General features: G+C 45.1%; 1 protein-coding gene across 1 annotated transcript in view; it reads right to left on the reverse strand.

The window, feature by feature from the left end:
• The window catches only part of LOC147734648 (zinc finger CCCH-type antiviral protein 1-like), a 713,249-nt gene that overhangs the window by 567,740 nt on the left and 118,201 nt on the right, over positions 1-27,308 (reverse strand). Inside the window, exon 3 of the mRNA XM_086952945.1 lies at positions 20,585-20,720. Within this exon, the coding sequence (XP_086809071.1) occupies positions 20,585-20,720 (136 nt within the window). The remainder of the gene's footprint in view (positions 1-20,584; positions 20,721-27,308) is intronic.

Here is a 27,308-nt window from a genome sequence, read left to right on the forward strand (position 1 = left end):
GACTTAATGGCAATCTTTAGTTTCGACAGTGAGGAGTCTACAGAAGATTTCCCAGGCTATAAGGCCACACAAAAAGATGGATTTGGAGGGTCAGATTTTTCCTCAGTAGGAAATAGATCCTTTCCTTTTTTTTCAGAAGGGCTCATGGTGAGACTTTCTGGAGGTTTTCTTATGGCCTTCCGAAGACTCTTGAGATGTCACTCTCTTTTTAGGTTGTTCCACAGAGGCGTAAGAGCTTGCACTATCCTCATCCTCAGAGACAACATCAGATTTGATTTTTATCCTCTGTAACCAAATGAACAGCCTACCCTCTCTGTCTTTGAGGGTTTTAGTTGAGAAGGTCCTACAAATCTAACAGTCTTTGACCTTATGCTGTGGGTACACGCAATATATACAGTCATTATGGGGTTCATCAACATGAAGTCTCTTCTTACCTCAAGATCCACATGATCTGAAGAGCCCTGTCTTTGAAGATTCCAGTATGGTGAACAGCTAACAGGAGAAATATCAGTTGTAAAGAAAAAACTGAGCAGAGCTCAGGGAAACTGCCGGTCACACAACATGCCGTAGAAAATCTGGGGGACTCAGCCGCTCTTGGGAATATTCTAAAGGGCGCTGGCGCCCAATTGGTTTTAGTTCAAATTTGTTTTTTTTTTACAAAATTAAATGGATAGGTTATTGCAGTGACTTTTCCTTGAATTGTAGCCTACAGTTATGTCCTTTACTGCTGTTATAATGGTACCGTTGGACTCCTACCTCGACGACGGTGATGATTCAAGGATGTGAATCTATGAAAGATCCAATACTGGATACATTTTGAAATACCCAGCAGCATTTTCTTCTGCCTGGTACAACAATCAGCTATCAAGTTCCCAGTAAGAGTGAAATGCGTTAAATTTGAAAAACTTTGGGCCTGATTCACAAAGGTAAACTTACATTTTTGTATAAGTTTACTATTTTTTGGGGGTTTTAATGAATTGCGAGTTTAATTTTACTAATAGTCATTTTACGACTGTGGAGACTTCACATAAAAATATATGCCTCTCCTATCTTTTTATGTATGGTGTCTATGAGTTAATAGAAGTAAAATTACACTTTCAGTTCGTGAATTTCTAAAAAATAGTTAACTTACACAAACATGTAAGTTTACCTTTATTAACCAGGAACCTTTTTTTCCTTGTACATTTGTAGCATACCTAGAGCCTTGGATACATTGCCTCAAGTGCCTTAGAGCTAGACCACATGTTGGCCTATAGAGGAAGATCGATATGAAACTAACAGGAGCTGGCAATGTTCACTGAGCTGGCATGATGTAAAGTAGGGCTCTTTAGAACCTTTTCACAAGGGCTGTTTTTAGTGACAGTCCGCCCTGGAGAAAAGACACAACATAATACACAAACATATGGTAAATATATGGTAAATAGGATAAAGGGAAAATATAAATACAATGTTATCAAAGTGATACTCTGAATGTTCAGAATGGTATATAAAACAGTATCCAGCATAAGAGCATTGTACAATAAAAGAAGACTATCTAGGGCAGTGTAAACAAAGAATGGGCGAGAAGAAATGCCAGTAGTGTTCTGGGTAAGATCTCTAGTCACAGCAAAATACCATAGAGACATAATCATTCGAAAAGTAGAATAGTTTAAGTAGTCACAAGTAGCCAATGACAACACACTTAAAGGTATAAAAGGTGAGCATTCAGTAGACAGGGGTAAGAGGGATCTGAGCACAAGAGGTCATGGTAAGATGACAGAGGATAGAATGATTATGATGGATAACAGCGGTGGAAGCAGAGTTTCATGATTCAATGGGCCTAATTCACAAAGGTAAACTTGGAGTTTGGTGTAACGTACTACTTTTAGGTATTCACAAATGCAAAGTTAGACTTTTGGTATAAGTTTCCCTTTGTGAATACCCAAAAGTAATACCCAAAGGTAATAAACTTACACAAAAGTGTAAGTTTACCTTTATGAATCGGGCCAATGTGAAAGGAGTCATGAGAGAGTCAAAAATAGAAGATAGGGAAAAGAAGGGTTACACATGATAAGGGGAGAATGGGGTTTGAAAGCAGTTTGTGTCAGGTAAATGGTGCCAGATTCACACAGTAGTTTTCCAAGATACTCCATATATAAAATAATTAGTAGTGCTATTGTTCTTATAATATTTTATTTGTTTTTTTAAATCTTTATTTTCATTTTCAACTGGCTTACATTCTTCAATGGTTATTCACTGCAGTCATAAACATTTGCAAAAAAACAAATAGACATCATTTGTGGTCTAAAATAACAGAAGATATCGTAATTGTGCACAAGCGATCAATAATCCACATAACATACTTTAATACTATCCGGTCTGACCAACCCGGTTCAGCGAGCCCACTCCAGTCATACCCTCCCACCTTTCCTGAGGTAATAAACACTGTAAAGAAGAAAAGAGAATGGGCTAAAAAATTACCCCACTCCCGTGGGGACAATCAAAGCAGGCTGTTGAGGTGTGGGGGTGGAACTGGTCTCTAGTAGATAATTTTTTAGTGGTTCCCAAATATCTCTTGGACGAGAAACTGGGGGTAATGTCATTGCCTGGAGCTTGCAGTTAGTGTTGCAGAAAGTGAGGCTGAAAAGCCAGTCCTTCACTGTGGGGGAGACACGGCTGCCCCACTTGAGAGCTATTTCCCTCTTAGCGAGCAACAATGCAATGGCGGTTAATTTGCGCAGCTTCGTAGGGAGGCGATTTCTGGCAAGGTGACCAATTCAAGACGTATCATTTGTGCTATAATCCTAAAAATTGATCTTCAAAACATCCCAATCTTAGAACAGTTCCACGTCAATGTGGGCGAAGTCTGCCTGCAGGCCGCCACACTTAAAACAGGAGTGCGGCCGATTTGAATGAATGGCGTGAATCCTAGCCGGGGTCATGTAGACCCTACACAAGTACTTAAAATGTATAAGCTTATGTCTGCTGTTTAAAGAGACCTCTTTGGTTTGCGCACAACAAAAGGACCAACGTGAGTCCTGAATAGGGTGTCCAAGATCCCGCTGCCATGCCTCCTGTATCTTGGTGCCTCAGCTGGGGATTAGTGACATGCATGATTTATATAGCTCCGAGATCAGATGTTCTCCACCGGGACTCAAAATTAGGAGCGTGAGTGGAGGAAAGGGCTCTGACTTTAACGGATATCTCGAAACCTTAGCTCTGAGTGTCCTCCGAATCCTACTGAAGAAAAATTGGTTCATAAATATTGCGTCATTGAACTTCCCTCCCTCCGTACTAGAGAAAACATGTCCCTCTGGGAACAGATCCCCAAACTTAGTCATAGAGTATGTAATTGAGTGTGACCTGCACCAGCTTCTCCTCTATGATGGGGAGCCAAGGATTGTTAATAACTGGGATCTCAGGAGAGTATAGGCCGCCCGTCCTGTCACTCTTGTCCCAGCTAACTCTAGGTCTTCCACCCCCCCAAACCAACGTGATAAGGTGAGATCACAAAGTGAGGAAAAAGGAATTGGGCAGAGGAATTTGAATGTTATGGAATAAATATAAATAATTTGGGAGAACGATCATCTTCACAAGCGCTACACAACCAGCAAGGGAGGGATGGAGTTTCAGTCAGCTCTCGTCCTGCTGTTCCAAATTATGCACCACCGGGCCATAATTTAGTCTGATAATTTGCTCTGTATCTCTGTGCACCCTAATGCCTAACTATTTGGCTGACTCCTCACACCACACAAGTGGGAAGGTATCCTCCCAGCGTGTACTGCTCGGGGTCAAGAGAAAGATCTCAGACTTACCTCAATTTATACATAACCCTGAAAAAACGCCAAAGTGAATAATCTCACGAATGAGCGGTTCCAGATTCTCCCGAGGGTTGCGGACGTAAAGGATGATGTTGTCCAGATATAGGGAGATAAAAAACGGCCCGGTATTGAACTGCAGGCCTCTGTGTAGATGTCTTTCCTGGAAGTGGTGAACCAGAGGGTCTAAGGCCAGTCTGAAGAGCAATGGGGAGAGCAGACAACCCTGTCTGGTGCCACGTTTAAGGGCAAATGACGAAGACAGGGTGCCATTAAGGTGGAGTCTGGCTGTGGGTAGGGTGTATAATAGCGCCATGAGGTCAATAAATCCCTTGGGGATACCCAACTTCCCCATCACCGTCAAGAAAAAGAGCCACTCAAGGGAGTCGAATTCCTTTTCAGTGTCAAGTAGGACTGTATCCGCTGGGACCTCGGGGGCAATTCTATGTATCACCGCGAATAATGTGTAAAGGTTTAGGGCAGTTGGACCTGCGGGGGATAAAGTCCAACTGGGCCGGGGAGATAAGTCAATCTAATGGGCGAGAAGAAATGCCAGTAGTCTACTGACCTTTTATTCAATTCAAAATATTCAATTATAGCCTCCCGAAGCTCAGAGAGAAACACTGCCTCAGGCAGTGCCGGCCCAGGGAATCTCCACACCCTCTGACATCCCTTAGGCCTAGGAACACACACCTGCAACACCACCGGAGAATGGTTGGAGTTTGTACTTGGGAGATGCCGGGCTGCCCTGTACCATGTTGCTAAATTGGGGGGAGACAAGCTAAAAGTCTAACCTGGTCCACGTGCCATTGTGGGCAGCATAATGAGTGTATGCAGTGTCCACTGGGTTATGCTGGCGCCATACATTAACAAGGCCAACTGACTCGCATATGCAAACAAAACATTGCGTGTGCAAGGGTTTAGTGTCTAGAGCCTTGGATGTGCTATCGCGCGCTGTATCCAAAAGGAGATTAAAATCTCCACCCATACATATGTGGTCAGCATCTAATTGGAGAAGTTGTATGTGAAGTCTTTTGAAGAATTCTGGGCTGTTAACATTAGGTACGTACACGCTGATGAACGGAACTCGATGCCCTATAAATTGTCCCTCCACCACAGTGAACCACCCCTCTCTATCATTGAATGTTTTTGTAAATTGAAATGGTAGACGCTTATGGATCATGACAGCTGTACTTCGTGCATATGTGTTGTATCCCTCAAAATACCGAAGTGGGCCCCAGCTTGCAGAAAAAGTGGTGGTGGGAGCTTTGGGAAGGTGGTTCTCTTGCAAGAACACAATGTCTGCCCCATGGCGTTGTAAATAGTGAAGGACCTGTTTACCTTACGTAGGATTGTTGAGCCCATGGACATTTCAGGTTATCAATGTGAGATCGGAAGATGGTGCCAGCCTACCCTGTCCCGCCATGCCAACATATTGAACATGACTTTGCTCATGCATTGTAAGTGAAACAGACCATATTACAGTGAAAAAAGGAGATTACAACTATTGAGTGCCCAACAAAGCTAATTTCCCCCCCACCTCGCATCACCCATCCCTGCGCGCCTTCCGGTAGGGAGTGCCCCAACTGAGCAATTGTACTCTTGCATCATGTATGATGTAAACACCCACATGTACAAATCAGGATGAATATTAGATACATTACCCGGAAGTTAAAGCAACACAGTGATACACACTTGGGTAGAGGCAACGCCAAGCCAGTAACCCGACATGAAGTAGCATTGAAGATGTGACATTCACCCAAAACTAATAAAATAATTAAATGTCACATAATAGATACAGCCGCCCATCATCACGTATTTACTCATTAGAAAACAAATCAACACTGCCCTCTGAACCACTATGAGGGGGATGGTGTAGACGATTCCTTGTTTTTATGGCTACTGCTGCCTGCCCTGTGTTGTTCCGGCTGAATTCTTGGACCGCGGAGGAATTATCAAAGATGCAAGGCCGGCCCTTAATGTCCACACAGAGCCAAGCTGGATATAACAAGATAGAGCTCAACCCCAAATTTCGCAGAGTTGCCTTCACTCCAGTGTATTTGCGCCAGGCCTCCTGAACCATTGCAGTAAAATCCAGGATCAGGGATAATGTCAAACCTTGCCAGGAGACGGATCCCCTCTCTCTTGAAGGCCTTAACACCATGTCCCTGTCCCGGTAATTCAAGAGGCGGGCAATGATGGGCCTTGGTGGATATCCGGGGTTAGGGTGGGGGCCAAGTGAGAGGTGCGCTCTGTCTACGAGAAAAGTGGGAATGAAGATGTCTTTACCTAAGATGTCCGTGAGTAGGGTCTCCACAATTGGTCCATATGCCCTGTGTTGGCGGACTCAAATGCAAACATTATTGCGCCAACTGCATGCCTCGTTCTTAATGGCTACCTCCTTCAGTATCATTTCCATGCGGTCTAGACGCTTGGTAGACTGTGCTGAGCGATTTTCCAGATCTGACACCCTACCCTCTACCGTGTCCAGCCAGCCCGGACATCTGGATGGCTTGTCCCCAGGCTCCTCCTTGGTCCCTCTAACCGATGGGCCTTTGGGGTGAAACGGCCAGACTCAAGCCACCAATGTAGGCTAGAGTTAATGTTCAGCAGGGAGCGAGGGCTGCAAGCGGGGCAAGCTCACATCATGTGCGTAGGGCCAAAACGCTCCTCTCCTCTGCGGGCAAGATCGCCTGAAGCCGCCTTTGCGTCCCTTTAATGGGCGCAGCCTGCCTCAGCTGCGCCCTGATGACTACTCCCGCGCCATCCACGTGATCCCGGAGGCCGCAGGCTACGGCGCTCTTAAGCGTCCGGGCACCTTAAACGGAACTGAGTCGTGCAGGAGCCTTGGTAGAGCCAGGCCAATCATTCCGGGCATAACACGGGCGGGATGTACGGCAGATTGGTGAAGTTGTCTGGAGTGCTGGTGGAGCCTCGACGCTGCCCGTCCATCGTGGTCGGCAGCTTGGCCACGCCCCTATGATATTTTATTTGTAGCACGTGCAACCATGGATCGCTTAGACTGCCTCGTTGCACATGGTCATGAATCCAGAACAAATACTGAGGGAAAGCTCAGGCAGAAGATCTGTTCAGAGCCCTAAAACATAGGCCAACTACCAGAAACATAATCAGAACTACATCTGTAATGCCATATGAATGGCAAATCCAAGATTTGCCATGTAGCTACTGGCAGGGCGTTGGAGTAATATGCCCTCTGAGAATTTAAGGAAATACAGCATTGCACGACTTCTTCTGAAACAGGAACATCAGTGCTGATGCACCTCCAAATCTGAAGCTGCTAGCTGGCCTGAACATCAGCAACCAGATCCTCAAGTAAGCTGGAGCTACCTTGTAGGCCAGAGCAAGAATGTCATGTTTAACTCTGTGGCAAGTAGGAGGTGGGAGTGAAGTTGGAAGCAAATATTTAGGTATGAAAAGACGAACTGATACCTGGCATTAACTGCCAATTCAAGTCTTTTGTGCATCAAGAAGGATATTGTAATCCAAAGTGTTGATGGCAGAACTCATGTGGAGGTGAATCAAGAGACAGGATTCTGTAGCCTAGAAATCTCAGTGTTGGACCGAACTTGAAGCCAGAATTCTTGTTTGGTCTTTATTTCAAAGTACACGCATCATGTCTGACAGTGCCAGCCCCAAATAAAAAATTCATGGTCTTGAAGGGCTCCACCCCTTACCCTCCGCATGGAAAAAATAGGAGGTGATTTGAGAGGTAAGTTAAGCTTACCTCCACTGATGACTTCAGCCATGATGATTAGCTATTGGATTCTATTCTGAGCAGTGCTTAATTTGAGCCGGTGGTTTTCGGTGCTCGGCATCAGCACTTAATTGTCATCACTGGGGCTTGTGACAATCTGCCACAAGGTGGTACTGTCTGGTTAATTAACAGATGGCCACAACAACAGTTAATTATTAACACAATATACACTTAAAAGGACTATTTCCTGTCGCCCAAGCCATTCTTACAGCTTTGAAGGATGAAATAGTCCGAATTGTAACACTTGTAGGAGTGTGATGGGTAGTAGTTGTTTTGAAACTTTCATTGGCAGCATGGCAGGGGCGATGTGTGGTGCAAGCTGCAGTGGCCTCCTGACGCGAGCCCTGGCACTTATATTTTTACAAATTAAGCACTGATTCTGAGGTTTACATTGACGGCTATGTGAATTTGAGCTGGTAAAATCCACAGTGGAAAAGCTTTTTAGCTTTTCATGGGGTGATTTGACACCTCTAGTCAGACACAGGCCATGATTTTCTATTTTTGCGTGATTTTAAATAGCGTGAACTCGAGCTGAACGTTTTGGTGCACTTTACATGAGCACCAGTTACATTACACCATAACACTTTAAGTTCTTTTTTGTTAGGCATAGGTACATTAAGGGATTTGCCCATAATCACAGGATGTTGGGCATTCTTCTGGAATCAAACCTGGTTCACCAGCCCTAGAGTCAACAGCTTTGGCCATTAAGCCACATCCTCATCCCAATATACATATGGCTAACTACTTATTGCTGGAAACCAACCACTAGGTGGTAGACAAGTTATTGACTGACTCAAATGTCAAAGTTGGTGGAAATATTGTTTCTCCCAGAACTGACCAAATCAGAATGAAGTGTTTAGCAGCAAAGAGCCTGAATAGACCTCTCTTTGCAACACTTTGATCTAGAAAGGCTGTTACAAATATACTTATGTTTCAAAGTCTGGCCCCATCTAGAGCTGTTTTTCATTTTGGTCAGGAGATTGGTTACATTTGCATTGTTTTCTAAAAGTCTGAATCTATTTTACCCATCATCAGAAGTATTATTAATTATGGTGTATTTATGACGATGAAAAATTGATGTTTTGGGTGTTTTGACAACAGCAGAACTCTTGAAGGCAGTGGACTGTGAGAGCCGTGGAACTTAACAGGCCCTCACCTAGATTCACTCAATATACAGGGATGATTCAGCTGTGAACGCTTTATTGTGGCAGTCCACAGTCAGCTGAACAAGTATGAAATGTGGGAGTAACAAAAGAAGAAGGGCCCTAGGGCAAGCCCATACAAGTTTGTCAACTTCTTAACAGGAGGCTGGGCAAACAAGTGAGGTGAATGTATGAGGGTGCTCAGATGTGGACATTTCCTTTAGTTACATTAGAGTCACAGAAAATGTTTGCATGCAGGGTGGTACAAGATTATGTACCCAATGGGTGACACCTTACACCAGTCCTAGATTTTGTAGCCAGCAGCATTCTGTTAGTTGTTTTTTGTTTTGTTTAATGGTTTTGTTTAATTTTTTTATTAAAACCCTATAATGATATAAAGAAAAATAAAGCAAACAGTACTCAATTAGAGGCACAGCTCACATCTAAGCATCCGTGAGATCAACATATATCATAATATAATTCAGGGATTAAAGATGAAATATTTTATTTTTCAATGTTGTATATTTATAACAACGGAACGGTGGAATCTGAGTAGAAGTTCAAAGTTTTCAAAACCTGCAACTAGAACATTAAGATGGTACTTTTTAAAAACCGATACCATAGAGGGAAAATGGAAAGGGAAGAAAGAAGAAGGGAGAAAAAAATAAGAACGTTAAGGCAAGGCGTTATTGTAAGATTACATGTACGAAGATATAAATGATAAATGCTGAGTAAGATCATAGGGCAACAGCTGTCAAAGGAGTTGCAATGTTACAAATAAAAATGCAAAGCATCTTCATGAAGAGTTCTATTGTCTAAAAAAAGTCCAAACTGGCTCATGGCATCACACATGGCACGGGGCACTCGGAAGCTAGGCAAGTGGAGAGGGGGAAAGTAAAAACAAGTATTTAGATACGGTTTGATGCTTTAACGTTTTCTCTGCTTGCTTTTGTGTCCTGCACTCTGACCAAAAAGGTGTCGTAACTCTGGGCTCCTCTTAAACATATTCTAGCCATAACTTACATTTTGTACTCGACACAAAGGATTACATGCAATAATTGTATGGCATTACCTGTCTTTATGCCTACCTTTTCATGGTGGTGCCCCTGCCATGAAATAGGGTGACCAACTGACAAGGGTGCAAATTCAGGACAGTGAGTGCAAAAATTCAGGACAAAGGGTCAAAATTCAGGACAGAAATTCAGGAAAGAAGGTCAGAATTCAGGACGAAACTTCGGGGCAAAAGGTACGTTTTGCATACACAACCAAAACAAGCACAAGTCAAAATAAGTTTATTCTAGGTTGAGAGAACCTTGCTCTCACTGCATCTGTTGTGCATGCGAGTTAAACACACCTGCGTTTGCATATTAAAAAAAAAAAGTGAAGAAAAGACCAAAGCTGAAGGCTTCTCGGATCTTACATGCCCCCTCTCCCCACTGAAAAAAACACCCCATCCGAAATGGCGTCACTGGGCAGAGAGGCCCATTATCATTCTGTAAGTGATAATTAGGCCAACATACAGAATGATAATGGGCTTGATAGCAGTCTGTGCCAGGTCGGGGAGGGGCTGCTGCAGGCCACAGATCACAGCAGGAGCGTGAGCTGACCCCTGCAGTGAGAGTTACGGCTGCTTGCAGGGGGCAGCTCACGCCAATGTCTGAAATTACGGACAAAAGGTGTCCGTAGAAGAAACCCTTACGGACAACGGACAAGAGGCCCAAATTACGGGCAGTCCGTGAAATTTACGGATGGTTGGTCACCCTACCATGAAAGTGTCAGCGGAAAGGCAGGTCGTAATGTGGTCGGCAGTGCAGGAGCAGGGACCGCCTCCATTGGCCGCCTCAGCCTCTCCTGCTGCTGCAGTGGGAGCAGAAATATTGGCGGAGGCAGCGCTCTCCCTGTCCATGATCCGGCGGTGGGACCGCCAGGGAAGTGGGCGGTCGGACCGCCAAAAATCCTCAGAGGTTCCCTAACCGTCAGGGTTGTATTTGGCACCTCAGTAAATAGGAATGTCCTGAAACCTAATAAATTTGGTTCTTTTGCCAACCTACTAAATAAGTGGTTAAGCTCTTGCTCCAATGGTCAGCATGTTATTTGTGCTTCTCAGCTGTTGATACAGGCTTTGTATTTTAGTTTCCATGATGGATGAACTGGGATGTCAGTAGGACCCGTGCACAGGTCTTGAATGTCGTAAGACATTATTTATAGCAGAAATTATTCACCAAGGTTTCTATCAGCTGCTTTTAAATAAACTACTTGTATCAATTTATATTTGGTATCTCCCTTCATTTTTGAAGTATTGTTTGGTCTTAGGTCATTTAACGTAAGTATGACTAAGCGTATGCAAATACGGGGTGGCTAATAATGGCACTTACTACTTCTTTTCACTGAACGCACAGGCCGGCTAATACTTATTTACCAAACACACTAAAGCAGGTTACTCAACGATATTCGTGAGAAAGCACCACATGTTGTATTATGACTTTTAAGGCCACTGTCATTTCGCCCTATTCCTTCATTTATGCACACTTCCGCCCTAACTGAACCCAATCAAAGGATGCCCTTCCCTACATGGTCGTGTCTGCAAAAGATCACAGTAATGTTTGCCCTTGCTTGTATGCACCCGCCCGCAAAGTCCCCATCCTTCACCTTTCTTTACAAATACTGCATGCTCGCTTCTGCAACACAAACCCGCCACAGCCTGCCCCTTGCATGCAGTAGAGTGACAGAACTGACATCATCTCCCATGTGTGGGCCATCTTGTAAAGAAAATGTTTTGCAGACTGTATTTGGGTGTTCCTACCGGACCAGGGTGACAGGGTCAAGGGGAAAGAAAAAAACGAAGAAAAAAAACATTTACCTGAAAACGGCCAGCCGCCGCCTCTTCTCCGTCCTCTTCTCCCTGTCTATGGTCCAGCAGCAGGAAGCACCCGGGCTCCCAGGCTCCCGATAGCAAATCACAATGCTGCAATGCAGCACTGTGATTGGTCTGAGCGCCGTGGTTCGTCGCTCAGATGGGGAATAGGAGGCTGGGCATGTTCCTCACTAGTCAATGCATTACAGCCTGGTGGGGAAGATGCAAAGTGTGCATGACTGTTTTGCCAGTCCAAAAGGGCTGGCCAAGTAGTTGTGAGTACTTAAGGATTGCAAACCACTCCTTCCCCTGTCTGGCCATCTCCGCCCTGAGAGTCACTGACGCAATAGGAAAACTAAAACGATAATAACGATAGGTTATTATAATTTTAATTTTCATTTTGAGCAGTGGGGCAATGCTCCTTGCCTTAGCGGAGGAGCCACCAATGGAGAGAACCATGATAATGATGCTTACCTTCACTGGGCAGTAGCAAAACAATAGTTGGAAATTTCTCCTGTTTTTGTTGCTTTTACTAACATCTACCTAGAAATGTATTGAAAAGACTTAACTGTGACATATTCAGGATGACGAATCTCTGAGTCTCTGTAGTTTTGATGAGTCATTCAGGAAAAAGCTCAACTCTCCGAGAGGGAGTTTCAAGAGGGGGTTGTGTCTATGGGGGCTGAGCTGCCAGGGCCGAATGATCTAAGGTTGTATCTGTTAGTGAATGAGGTTATATTTCCTCATGTATCAGGTATGTATGTGATGAATCTTGAGGGGCCCAACACATGATATGCCTTGTTCTGTGTATGCAGATGCAGCTCTTGGTGTAACTTTTCAGTGTAATTATCTGTTTGTATTGTTGCTACCAAACAATAATGTTGTAACCACTTTCCAAATATGAGTGGAGGTTTGGGTGGTGAACACAACTTCATGTTTATTTGCAGATAAAAACCTGTGCCCGTACAGCCAGACTCTGCAGCTTCTCTGGTCCTCCCAACTGCCCTCAAACCCTTGCATGTCACAATCCCAGTTGTTAAAGATTGCAGGGATCTGTTAGCATGAGCTGAAAGCCATTCTGTACTTGGCAGCCATTTTAGTTAGCCATGTGCTTGCCATGTGCTTTCTCCCTCTTCCAGAGCCTTGCACATGCTCAGAGGGGCATGGCTAGTAGAATGCACCTGCTCTTATGTTATAACTGTCAGACTATTCTTGCTGATGTAAGGAGAAACATCTCTCCTCCCACTTTGTTGAGCAAGCAAATCTTGTATGTCCATATTAGTCATTTTGCATGCTGGTATGTGCCAGGACCTCCCCTTGGTTTTATGCTGACTAATGTACCCTAAGCATATATAAGGCCCCTGTTTTCTGGACTCAGAATGCATCCTACAGTTTCCTGAGGGTACTGTGTGACGTAGTCTCCCTCATCTGAGGTCAATAAATATGTCTTTTGATATTACAGCGTCTGTGCCAATCTCTTCTTTGTTAGTTTAAAAGGACCAGGTGTATCAGTGAGACCCCTGAGAAGGTTTTTATTTTCTACAAATAGCTCTCAACGTGGACCTCATCAGATAAGCGGCTATCCAAGGGAGTGGTCTTGATGGGAGATAGGAATCTACTGCGGAGGACAGGACAGGGCTCTACTAAGGAGGTACCCTGCGCACTGAGATTTTCTGTCTCTGCAAGCCCAGTATATTTCTGGTCTACTTGATTTACCTCCTTCAAATGTTTACAGCTCCTGACTGCGAACTTTTATGGCAGAACTTGGCAGTGAGTGGTTGAGATTTGTGCTTGGTAAGGTCGTTTCTTGCGACGCTTTTTGGTTTTGGAATTGTATGGAAATTGGCCAATATTATGGAATATGGAAATATATGAATTGCAATTTGTGTAGGCAGGTAATGAGGAGACTTTTCTCTACTTGTTATAAAATTGGAATGGCACACCGTAATTTAAGTGCTACTGTGCATATAATAATGTATATTCTGCAATATTTTTGGCATGCCTGTTCTTAGCACACATCGTAGAATGTGTTGCTTTTTGGAGGCACCATAATGGGATTTAAACTGAGCCAGCTCCCCTAGAGGGGATACCTAATAGGCTTAGGTATAAAAAAACGTATTCCTTCCATGGTGACTACGTACCCCATGGAATTAAAATATGTACATAAAAAAGGGATCATGCTCTGTGCACTTAGTAATGATGCAGAGCACTTTTTGAGTGTTCTGCTAGCCAAAACGAAGGAATTTAGTGTATTTTGGTTTCTTGAAACTGGAACAGTCCTTGGGCTGTTTTTGTGCCGTCTTTTGGGCTCATATTGAGAAGCTCTTCTTGTAAATATGACTTACAACTAGTATTTACAAATGGTTTGGTTTAAGTACAGTCTGTGGGCTGTCTTTTGTTTTTGTCCTAAGTGTTGATTTGTGGGTTAAATGTGTGTTTAAATGTCTATGTGGTTTGACATTACTGGTACATGTGTGAGTAAATAGCGATTGTGCTTTTTGTGCAGAAATGGCTAGCTTTAAGCGTGCTGTATTGTGTGAACTGAGTGTATAACCCCCTTCTGTATATGTCTGGAATGTGTTCAATGTGTTTGTTTGTTTTGTTGTCATCATTCTGTTATGCAAAATGTAATTTAGTTACTTACATATTAAATAAAAAATCCAGAAATGAATTATATAACATATCCTAAATAGCTGCATGTTGCTATTAAATTGACAAAGTAAGAAACTATACATATGTGTAAATTGCCACAATGCTAAAGATACAATTAGAATTCACATGCAATAGGAATAAAATAGGCCTCAAAAACGAAATTGTGTACTTTGTAATAATTGTGACTGAAATACAACGTTACAGCATTTTCCTTAGATACATTGTATTAGATATTAAAAGGCATTCACATTATCTGAGTAAATTGGTTGTTGCTGAACTAAACACACATTATAGAACGATAAATTTGACTACATTGAAATGCCTCAGTTTTTAAATAGACTGTCACCATGCTTACATTTCAACACTAGGGAAAAAAAGCTTCCCAACAGTTGTGTTTAAACTGTCTCACTGAGAAGCAGCTGTCTGACGCAACCAACGGAGAAAAAGACTTTTCTCTCCTGAGAAAGGCGTGAGAATTCGATGCCTGTTGGTTAAGCAACAGCTGCATAAACAGCACTTGGCTATTTTTGACTGCAGGCCACAGAAAGAAAGGAATGCTGGATTTTAAGTCAGTGTCAACTTGGTATAGAGGCTTGCATGCTTTTAAAAAGTTACAAAAAAATCAGTTTCATTATTTTGGGTAACAGGAACAAATTTAAAGTAGGGATTTCCTTTCTTAATGCCTTTTTACATAAGCACATCCGTGGTTTTGATGTTAAATAATAACTGCCCTTTAAAAAGTGGCGCAGAATTTTCAGATTTCAAGGACTTCTGAGCTTAGGGTTATAAATGAATGCGTTTGAAATATGATAGACATGGAATGAAGCTTGCTTTTCATATATGGAATCATCAAAATGGTTGGCTTTATTATAAACATTTTTTTTAATTAAATGACAAAAATATATTATTAAAAATAAGTGCTTTAAATGTGTTTTTTGATCTTTATAAAGCCTAATCTTCATACTGTGAATTCCTAGCATCACAGTTGAATTTAAGCAGTTCTGTACCGCAATAGGAGGAAACTTAAATGTGAAATGTTACTTTACCCAGGCATACAAAACTCATTTTTATAAGAGTATACCTTATACATTTCTGATTTCCCATTCCTGGGCTATCTAGAGAACATTCTGGGGATGACTAATATGCCAAAACATTGTAGGATATTCATTTCTAACTGCCCCAAACACCAAAGTCAAAATTGGGCAAAATTCACTATTTAAAAGCAGTTCTGCCACTCAGAGCAGCTTTCACACTGCTCTTAAACTTCAGTAAATGTACACATTTAGGTATAACACAAATAGTTGACCTCTATACTGCTAGAAAAAGTATACTGCACACTGCCTACAATTGAAAATAAATATAAAAACCAACAGAAGTTATTCTCTTACTTCTATGTTACTGGCAAACGGAATGGAATAGGTCTCCTTTTCAACTATCAGTCTCCAGGGTCACTTTTAATTGGGAGAACCACATTGAAACCCTTGCACACAAAATAGTACAGCTGGTAAAGGGTTAAAGGTCGAGTTCTACATTTAGAAGCCTACCAGGGCTCAGAGCAAGGTTTGCTTTGACATTTTGTCCTCTGCCAATTTTTGAAAGACGAGATGGCAGAGCAGGGAGAGAAGGAGAAGGTTTGCTTACTTTTTTTTGGGCAAAAGCAGGTTTTTACGCACTCCTATAAACAGAAGGCAATATAATGGTATATCTGAGCTTTGATTAACAGATAGCTTTGCCATATATATAGCACTAATGCTTTTAGTTTGAAAATTACTGTGCAAGGGCGGAGGCAATGGGATTTAGTTTGACTTCATGTGCCCTCATGTTCTAACTGGTATACTTGCTAAAGGGATTGGTGGTTGGTTATTAATGTTTTGTAGCTAGCTCAATGTGCTATTTACCTCCTCTGGGTTTGTTTATGCCCAGTTGCTACAAACAGGGGTTGATAGTGTTGACAGAAGTGAAATATGTTTCAGGTTTCCTACTGTCAAAATGGGGGAAGGAGGCTAGCTCCTCTACAAATTATGGGTGGGCAAATGTATGCTTTCTCTCTCTTTTTCTTAATTTTGTTTTAGCCTGTCTAAGCTGACTGTGAAATAGCCATGAGACATTTAACTGGCTATTCGGTAATACTGTTTTAAACATTGTTGGCATTAATAAAATGAATAAAATAAATATGCTATGTTACTACCCATCCTGTTTGATGAAACTATGAAAGGATGAGTAGTCTACATTGCTGTTTTCTTATTTGATCTTTAAGGGGAACTAGATGGGGGTATATTTTGTTCTAAAATTCTTAGGTGATAACATCATTATTATTAGCTAGTCTGTGTAAATAAACTGACAGTCCTTATTAGAGCTGATATTGCATAGTTTGGATTGTGAAAAGAAGAACGCAGGAAAGATGCCCATGTGATCCTTAGCAAACATTTTTGAATAAAAATATTGTTTTATAAGAGTTTGTTTGTCACAACATGTTCTGCTGGAGAAAATGTACCCACTATGTTGAAGTTTTTTTTAGTTCTTTTTGTAATAAGAATCCCTGTTAAATTAGTAGTTTTAGATTTTCCTGTTGCACCTATAATATGAGAGCATGGTCCTAAGCGTACAATGTAGGTGCTTTTATTAAGAGAAATAATTTTAAAAGTGTCTGCAGTCCTGTACAAGTAATGTAAAATCTATGAGTAAAAGTGTAGAACATTTCCTTTTTTCTTGAGGGTTCTTCAGATTAGTAATATAGGAATACACAGATGTAAGGATTTGGAGTATGTCTGTATTGTTTTTCTCTTTTCCTCAGAATTTAGTAAATGAACACAGACTTCCTTGACTGCTTGGGATTGGGTGACGTATTACTCTTGTCAGTTCACCAAAATGTTCCTTTTATACTTGCCAATAGGTCCAGGCTGTTCGTTTGTTTTTTTACTCTCACATAGATAAATGAAGTGCTTCTTGGGTGCCTTGCTAATATATGGAGGGGCCCAAGACTAGGAAGTATTCTGAGACTATCCTCTCTGTTGATAGAATATTTCTGTGCCTTGTGTAAAGACCTTTGTTCTGTCCACCAATAGATATTTGCTGCCTTACAACCATTGTCAGAGGGGCCCGGACATCAGATCCAGCTTGGGGAGTCAGCATCAGTTCAGCTTGATGTCAAGGTGAAGGTAACCAGCACAGGCGTTGCTGGCAACTAGGACCTCAGTGAAGGCGAAAGCACTGGGATGTTAATTGTGTACCCCTGTCACTGTCTTGGGCGAAAGACAGGGCCACAAATCAGAAAGGAGAAATCGTGGATCAAGTTTTTGATGCCCAGCTGAGAGGGTCACAGACCGACCAGAACGGCAAGGAGGCTTTGCTTGAGGTGACCCTTTTTGAAACAAGGGTTTCTTCAGAGATCCTAGTACCAGGCCTCTGAATCCTGGTCCCAAAGTGAATGCAAGTTTGCACCTTTGTTTGTTGGTCGAGAGATACCTGGGCACACTGGATGCACTTTGTGGCCCCGACAAAAGAGCAGTGCGCCAGCAGAGTAATATAGGAGTTAGGGAAGGACTTGAGTTTAGAGTACATGTGCTGTGTCTCTGGTGCCTGTTAGATTGAAGTGAAGAAAACGGGTGCACTGCCTCAGACACTGGACAGGATTGCAGAGGGAATTTGCCCTGGGTTGCCCTATCCTGAAAGAAGAAACCTTTCCCTTTAAACTGGGCCGTGATACTTGAGTTGCGAGTTGTGCAGCTCCACCATGGAAACAACAAGAGCCTGCCTGTGAAGCTCAAATGAACACAGGGTGAAGACTCCCCTCTGGCTGGTTGTACAGCGGCTTCAATTTTCCCAAGGACTTCTTTTTTCGTTAATAATGTACCTCTTTGGACGTCCCGTTTTGAGGAGGAGCAGCCCTTTGCAGCTCTTCGTCCTAATTCCTATGGCCATGTGTGGTCCTCCTGGTCTCTAGGAGCCAGGATTGTTTTTGTAATAATGTCTGACTTCCTTAATATTTGTATTTCTTATAATGTTTAATCTACACGAAAAAACATTTTTCTGAGCAATTGAAAAATGTTACTTTGCCCTCCTCCTAAAAATATGATTGATATGCTAGCCCTCATAAAGGGAACACTGGAAACGTCTATTGAAAATGTTTTTATTAAATATGTGCTGTTGGCTATTCCGAAATTGAAATGAATGGTCACTGAAATGCATAGGAGCCCTGAAAATGTTTTTAGTAGATGGTTCTAGGATTTGCTTTTTGCTTAGGGCTGACTTTTTTTTATAATTCAATCTGTGATAATAGTCATTACTCTCTCCTGCTATCTGTATGTTAATTATGACCCAAAGCTTTGTTTCTTTTGTACTCCTGCTTATACCTTATATTTACCCGCTTACTGAAATGTTTAGAATGAAAAATGCCCACCTAGCAATGAAGTAGGATATTGATAAATTTATGAAAATAAATGTGCAAATATTTTCTATGTTCCTACTGGATCATATGAATGTCTTTAGCTCATTCTAAAAGGACTACCTGTTAAAGATTGCAGGGATCTGTTAGCATGAGCTGAAAGCCATTTTGTACTTGGCAGCCATCTTAGTTAGCCATGTGCTTGCCATGTGCTTTCTCCCTCTTCCAGAGCCTTGCACATGCTCAGAGGGGCTAACTAATAGAATGCACCTGCTCTGATGTTATAACTGTCAGGCTATTCTTGCTGATGTGAGGAGAAAAATCTCTCCTCCCACTTTGTTGAGAAAGCAAATCTTGTATGCCCATATTAGTCATTTTGCATGCTGGTATGTGCCAGTATCTCCCCTTGGTTTTATGCTGACTATTGTAACCTAAGCATATATAAGGCCCCTGTTTTCTTTCTGTACTCCTTAGAATGCCTCCTACAGTTTCCAGAGGGTACTGTGTGACGTAGTCTCCCTCATCTGAGGTCAATAAATATGTCTTTTGATATTACAGCTTCTGTGCCAATCTCTTCTTTGTTGGTTTAAAAGGACCAGGTGTATCAGTGAGACCCCTGAGAAGGTTTCTATTTTCTACACCATGACATCAATACATTCCCCCCTTGAAAGAAGCTGCCACTGTGAACACCAGAATACCCTGTTGAGTGTGTGAAGGGGGGCACATTTTCTGTGTCTGCTTTGTATATCTCTGTGTGTGAGTAAAGTTCGCAGTGACGCTGTCTTGGATGTACATTTTTTTGCGCATGAGGAAATCTTGCAATGCTTGTGGCCATACTTGCCTTGCCAAAGCCATGATGTAACTGTCTTTGCAGTCATGCAGAAAAACAGAATTGAAGGGCAGCATCATAGATCTGCATTCTCATGCCTATACCCCCGAACACCCTTCTTCCTTTTCTACAGATAGTATCTTGTGGAGGCATGGCAATCGAGGAAAGATTTCATTACTTCCGGGTTCGGACCAGGAGGCTCAACTGCCAATGAAGTCCTCACTCTAACTTCTTTTTCCGTGGTTGCAGCGAAACGCACCCTTCTGCTTACGCAATGAGGGGATAATTAAGATTCAAACTGTATATTAATGGTAGTTGTAGGTAGTCAAACTTCAGCATATTATTCATAGTAACAGCCCTGGTATTGGAGGTGGTTAATGTGCAAGCTCCTTTCAGAGTTACAGGGTGATCCAATGGTTTTGGTACTCAAACTCAACCAAGAAAATATGCCTAAAGGATGGAGTCTCATGACAATATCTCTGCGGTACTTTGGGGGTGCCCAATAAAAGCAACAGTGCCCACTGTATAGCTTGGTACAGTTGGCCTGTATTCGCTCCAACTTTGGTGGGTGCTACTTTCTCCTGATATATGGTCTACAGAGGCGATTTAGACCCATTCAATCTGTTTGAGTATTGCATTACTTATATTTTGCCCCGATGCTTGTTGTTTAATCTGGCTGGTAGCCAGTTTAGGTTGTATGATCACTGGCTGGTTTGATCACTCGGAAGTGGACCCATTAGTTTGTTTATTAAACCAGCAACATTACTTTCTTCCTTCAAAAAAGTGTCCTGTCTTTTATTTGACACGGACTGCATCAAGTTTGGATTGGTTGCTTTGATGTAGGATATCAACGCTATGTAATCAATGTGTAATGAAGTCTGCTCTACTTCTGACATATGATAAGTTGATGCGTCCCCCCGTTTGTATGAGAACTTGCAACAAAACTTTGAACTTTACAAAAATTGATCAAACTTTGCCATTGTCGTTCGTTTGTTGTCATTTTGTTACTTTGTAATAGACAAACAGTGCAATATTATTGCAGGTCTTCCAGGGATGCAGTTTACACCTCCTAGGGCAGGAAGCCATGAAAATTTGGTTTAAAGCATCCATGAGTTAAACAGTGCACATCACCCATAGCTTGCGCAGCTCACCTCTGGCAGACAGGAGCGATCATTGAGTTGCAGCAGAGCGCGCAGCTCCTTCTCATTGAGGTTGCTGATCTCATTAGCCTTCAACACAGCATTGTTGCCCTCTGAATGGATGTCATGTGAAAATCTACAAAACTTGCTGTAAAATAACACATAGAGGAAAATCAGAGCATTATCATTTAAGCTCTAAAGTGTGACTAGTAAGGAGTAACCTGAGGCCACAAAATAAACCTGGTGCAATTGTTATTCATGCCAGGGTGCAAATGTTATTAGTGCTCTTTTTAGACCTTGGTTTAAACTAATGAAGCCTAATGTACAACATTTTTGTTGACTGTTTGGAGTTCTATCACAGTAATCTGCAAAAGTACTTACCACCATGGAACAGTCTGATACTCGTCTTTGGAACAGCAGGAGTGAAAGCAATGTGTGCTTATCTCCCTCCTGATAAGCACTAGCATAAAACTGGGTGAAAAAGGTACTTTTTTTTAAAAATATATTTTTATTGATTTTTGCATCATGCATAACAAACCACAAACAATCAAGGTATGCAGCAGAGTCAATCAATTAAGCCAAAACACCTTACAGTATCAGCCAACCATTGTTATATATCAGAAATTACATGGAGTGTGTGCCCCTCAATACCTCACCACACGTCACAATTTGCAGCAGACCCTTTCCAAAGCCTCAAGCCCTCCTGTCGGTCAGTGGGATATGCGTTCACGCCACCTCCCAACCTCACAACGCCTGTCCATCCACCTGGGATCGGTGATCCAGCCCCTCGTCAATCCCATAATACTTCCTCCATCTACCCCAAACTCTTGTAAACTTCTTGGGGCATCCCCTGGCCGTATACGTGACCCTCTCTGCTGCCATGTACAGGTCCATCCCCGTCTTCCACTCCTCAAACTGTGGTCCCTGATCAGAGCCCCACCTCCTGGCAATGTCTCTTTTAGCTACAACCAGTGCCAGAGCTGCTAATATGAAATGAGGACGACTCAGGTCCACATCACCCGGCACACCCAGAAGGATAAATTTGGGGTCCAGTGGTAGGGTTTCATTCAGCACCTTAACCAAGTTCCAGTATCACTCTTTCCCAGTAGGCCTTAATTCGGGGGCAGTCCCACATAGTATGGTAAAAGTCTCCCGGATCATGTCCACATCTCAGGCAGCACGGGGTACTAGCTCTACCCATCCTATGCAACCAGGCCCTATCATTGTAGACTCAATGTAAAATTTTGTATTGTATAAGCCTCAGTCTGGACTTAATAGCCACCTCCCGGGGATGCATAAGTGCCGATTCCCAGTCTGTGGTGTCAAAGGACCCTAGATTACTTTCCCATGTCTCCCTCAGCGTCGTCAAGCGGTCTGGGGCATTATGGACCAATGTTTTATAGGTGTATGACACTGCCTGTTCCTGCAGGTGTTCCTGTAACAAACGCCCTTCTAAAGGTGTGTAGTCCTTCAATGGGGAGGGGAAGGGGCAGTCTGCCTGCCATGCATGCTTGAACTGTAGATACCTATAGTGTTGTGTGGCGTTAAGTCCAAAATCCGTCTGTAGTGTACGGAACGGTTTGAGGGAAGTGGCCATCATTACGTCCCCCAGAGTGGATATGCCAAGGTTATCCCATGCCTGGAAGCCATGCAACTTATGCAGTTCGCGTAGCCACGAGCAATGCCATAGAGTAGTCTGTTTCTTGGGTGTGCGGTACAAGCCCATTGTCTTGTGCACACCATGCCACAGCATAATAGTCGTCCGGGTAGCCGTGGGGAGACCCGCGGGTGCTTTCCCTCCATACAGGTAATAAAGAGGAATGTGTTTCCCCATTTTATAGCGATCCAACCTGTAGGTGGGGTGTGTTGCCTCCGCGTGAAGCCAGTCTGATATCGGGGTGAGGTGCGCCGCACGGTAGTAGACCTCAATGTCTGGAAGCGAGATTCCTCCATTGTACTGATTGCGGCACAGTATGGCGAGGGCAATCCTGGGCTGCTTCCCCAGCCATAACAGCGATCTAAGTTCCGCGTTGATCGCTTGAAACACTTGCTGTGCGAGGGGGAAATACTCATTCTGAAGAGCATACAGGAATTTCGGGAGTGTGACCATTTTGAACATGGCCGCCCGGCCTAGCATAGTAAGTGGAAGTGTCTTCCAGCGACGTGCATCCTCTTTGAAGGAGAGAAGGACTCGGTGTAAATTCTCCTGATAGGACCTCTGCTTGTCCGGTGTTAAATAGATCCCCAAGTACCTAAAACCATGGGTCGCCACCTGTAGTGTGTGAGGCAGGGATGGCCAATCGTATCCCTCCCTGGGACTGAATATATCCGATTTGTGCCAGTTTATGGTGTATCCCGAGTACGTGCCGTATGTATTCAGTGCGTCAAAAAGGATGGGTAGGGTACTTTCGGGGTCAGCAAAGTACAGGAGTATGTCGTCAGCGTACAGAGAAATTTTTTCCTCCGCCACATCCGTCGCTGATAGTCTAAATCTGCGTATATCTGGGTGTTGCCGCACCACGCAAGCTATCACCTCACGGTGAGGGCGAAAAGAAGCGGGGAGAGTGGGCACCCCTGCCTAGTGCCTCTCTGTATCGGGAATTTGCGTGACATCCGACCGTTCACCCTCACTCGCGCCATCGGTGCAGAGTACAGCAAGCGCACCCAGCCCCGGTACAATGGTCCAAATCCAAATTTCACTAAGGTGGCCTCAAGAAAGGGCCAATGGACCGCGTCGAACGCCTTTTCGGCGTCTAGGTAGAGTAGGAGATAGGGCTGCGCCCGAGACTTCGCCTCCATCATCCAGTTGTGGGTGCGGCGCAGGTTCATCCGGGTCGCCCTCCCAGGCATAAAACCGGTCTGATCCTTATCCACCAATTCGGTGATAACTCGCCTCATGCATAGGGACAATATAGTCGCAAGAATCTTGGCCTCTATGTTCAGGAGCGAGATAGGGCGGTAAGAAGCGCAGTCCATCGGTGGCTTCCCAGGCTTGTGTATTGGGACTATCGTCGCTCTGCGCAGATCAGGGGGGAAAGTCCCCTCCTCCAACGCACCCTTAAAGAGGGACAGGAGGTGTGGGGCCAGAAGATCCGATCCTATTTTAAAAAACTCTGCCGGGAGGCCATTCGGTCCCGGGGTTTTGCTGGGTCTTAGTTTGGTAATCGCCTGATAGATCTCTTCAAGGGAGCGGTCCGCGTTTAAACCATCCCTGTCCACTGTCAGATAGGCACAGCATGGTCACCGCCTCCAAGTACTCCAAGATAGCCGGAGTCTCCCGCAGGTCCCGGGCTTCATAGAATGCGCCATAATAGGTGGCAAACGCCACAGCTATCCCCTCGTCTATGTGCACTTGTGCTCCCACCTCATCCACAATAGTATTGACCCAGCGAGCTTCCATTTCCCTCCGACTTAGCCACGCCAACAGTTTCCCCGACTTATCGCTAACGTCGTACAACCTGTGTAGGGTCGCCAGTCTGTGTGCCTTTGCTTCTTGGGTTGCTAGGGCCCTATACTTAAGCTGAGCGTCCTGCAGACGACGTCTATCGCAGTCAGTCGGGTGGGTCAGGCAGAGCTCTTCAAGAGTAAGAATCTTGGCCTCACACTCCTCCATCTCTTCTCTCTCTTTCTTCCTCACCCACGAGAGTCTGTTCTGCGCCCGGTCCCTAAGGACTGTCTTTTACGCTTCCCAGACCACCACATCTGAGTGGACTGAGCCCGTGTTCTCAGCGAAATAGACTCTTGTATCCGCCCGAAGGCCCTGGCGTAGTTCCTTGTCCTGCAATTCCCATGCCGGAAGGCGTCATTCCGCTCTGGGTCTTGCCCTGTCCCTCCCTATCGATATCCGCCCCTCTTATCTGGCCACGGAGGCCTAGTGTGACGAACACATAATCTAACCTCGAATACACCTGATGCGCTCCCGAGAAGTAGGAGAAGCAAGTGTTCCACAGGTGTATCGCCCTCCATGCATCAACAAGGCCCAGGGATTGCGTGAACCGGGCCAAGCGCGTTTCAGTCACAGTTCGTGCGGAGTTCCCGGTTCTGTCAACACCCGGGTACATCACATCGTTAAAGTCGCCGCCTAGCACTAGAAGGGCGTTTGGGGTTTCGAGCAATATATCCGTGACACCTTTTAAAGTTCTTGCCTGCAACTGGGGAGGGGCATATACCGATATAATCGTGAATTCGGTCCTACCCCACCTCCCATTAACACCCACATACGTGCCCTGCTCATCTACCCAGGTATGCTGAACCCGGAAGGGAGAGGATCTTTTTATCAGAATAGCCACCCCTCTAGATCCTGCCGTGTAGCCCGCATGCGCCAGGACAGTGTAAGGCTTTCTACCCAGGAAACCGCACCTAGTCCCGCGGAGATGGGTCTCCTGGAGGAGCACTATATCAGGGTGAACCCGCTTGATATGGGCCTGCACCAGACCCCGCTTGATGCGATCACCCAGGCCATTAACATTCCATGTGTAGACCGTGTAGGGGGCCATCAGGCCGTGTCTGTCAAGTGATACCGGGGGGGCCATACGTTCTGTGGCATAGTTGTAGTAACAGTCGCCTAGCAATCCATGTGTGATCAGCTAGTAGTATGTCTATACCTTGTGTGAACCTGCAAAACAGTAAAACATACCCAAACAAACCAACCATAACCCTCCCTGAACTCCACCCCGCCCCACCCCCCTCCCGCAGGGACTCTGTCTCCATTCGGTGTCGGTCCCATACAGCGGCGGATGTGGCCTGTTGCCCACCCATGGTTGTATCTCTCCGCACTACAGCGTCAACAGGACCCCTGCAATGTGTTCCCCCAAATCCAAAACAAGGCCCCGTGAAGCGAGGAACAATTAAGTAGTCGACGAAGAGCAGACACTAGTATGAAATATAGGAGGGGTTGGGAGGAGGAGGGGGCAAAGGAAAGTACGAGTCGTGAAAGAAGAGAAAAAGAAAAGGAAGAGGGGGTGTGTGACTTTTCTCGATCAGCTCCGACGAACAAGACTACCAATGCTATCCGGGCGTCGCCCAGGAATCATGAATTTGAGTCCGGCAGTTCAACCTGCGAGCGCCCCGTGGCAGCCTCCTGTTCCATTGCGACAATCTCTGCCACCAGAGGGTAGTTGAGGTCGTGCTTTGTTCGTCGTCTTCCAACATCCTTTCATCTTCCGATACGCTCCTGCGCAGGTCCAGGTCCGCATTGCTATCTGTTTCCACAGGGAGCGGTAGGGTGTGGGAGCGCAACCGGGGCAGCGAATCCAGAGGTTGGTCGGCATCCAGCACCAGGCGGTCGGCAGGCCGCAACGGCCCAGGAGCAGACGGATGTCTGCTGTGTCCAGGGCCGTCTCTCGGTCTAAGCGTCGTGTCCTGGTCCTCCCCCAGCTGCCTCGGGGGCCGACCCGAGGGGGTCCCCCGACTCCCCCGTTCCCCGGGCCATCTGAGGATTGGGCGCTCCTCAAGCCATACCCAGGCCGCCTCAGGGGTCTCGAAGAAGTATGTTTTGTCCTCGAAGATTACCTTGAGTTTGGCCAGGAAAAGTAGCATATACTGTATAACTTTTTCTCGCAGCTTTGCTTTGATGGATAGAAAGGATCTCTTGCTGGTTTGTACTTCTCTGCTGTAATCCGGGAAAATCATGATGCATGAATTGCCTATTCTGAGCTCCCCCAGTTTCCTGGCTTCTTGAAGGATCATGTCCCTATCAAGGAAATTTAGGAACCGGGCTATGATTGCCCGGGGGAGGCTTCTTCTGCAGCGCCCTGTGTGCGCGCTCAATCACAAAACAGGTGGAGAACTTTTCCGCAGGGAAGGTGTCCCGGAGCCACTTATATAGGAAGGCCGCCGTGTTTGATCCCTCGATTCCCTCCCTAAAGCCCACGAAACAGAGGTTGTTCCGTCGCGCCCTGTTTTCGGCATCGTCCACCCTCCATTGTAGGTCCCTAGTGGTGGTCCGGAGCATAGTGAGGTCGCCCCGAAGGTCACGCAGGCCGTCCTCCGCCTCACTAATTCTGGTCTCCGTTTCAGTGACTCTGGCGGCCATGTTCCTCATATCCTGGCGCAGGAGCGAGACTTCCGTGCTGACCTCCCCTATTTTCCCCTCCAGGGCCTGTCGTGAGTCCCTAATGGCGTGTAGGATGGTCTCCAGGTCTCCGCTATGCAGGTGGGTGTCCGGGGCCGGGCGCTGGTGTGGGGTGGTGAATTTGTCCATCTTGGCCTGCCTGGGTGGTTTAGGCGTTGTGTCCCTGGTCATCTTCAGTTACTCCAGGCGCTAGAGGCAGTCCCAGGCACCCGCGGCAGGGATGAGCCAGTACCGGGGCCAGTGCTTTGGCGTCAGGGCCACTGGACATTCTGATCGTCTCCCAACTAACTGCCCCCAGCGCAGGAGTGCAGCGGCCCACATGGTGACCAGGACGGCGGCACGGGGCACTTCCAGGGTGCCGGGCCACAGGTGTCTAGTGCGGAGCAGCCCCTCACAGTCAGTATCCCAGGCCGGGCCTGGGGGGCGAAAGCGGGGAGTGAAGGCCTCTCTGGATCCAAGGGGGGGGAAGCCGGGGGGCTGCGACACCCGAGGAGGCTATCAGCAATGCACGCCTCTGCGCGTTCCTGTCGCGGCCTCCAATCGATGGCAGGCCCCACCAGTAGGTCACAGCTCTGCTCACCCCAGTTCCAGCTACAGGCGTGCTCCTCTGCTGCCCGGATCGCCTCCCATATCTCTCACTCCAGCCGCAGGCAGTGAATTCCG

This window comes from Lissotriton vulgaris, chromosome 1_2, assembly GCF_964263255.1.
Source record: "Lissotriton vulgaris chromosome 1_2, aLisVul1.2, whole genome shotgun sequence".
Lineage (NCBI taxonomy): Eukaryota > Metazoa > Chordata > Amphibia > Caudata > Salamandridae > Lissotriton > Lissotriton vulgaris.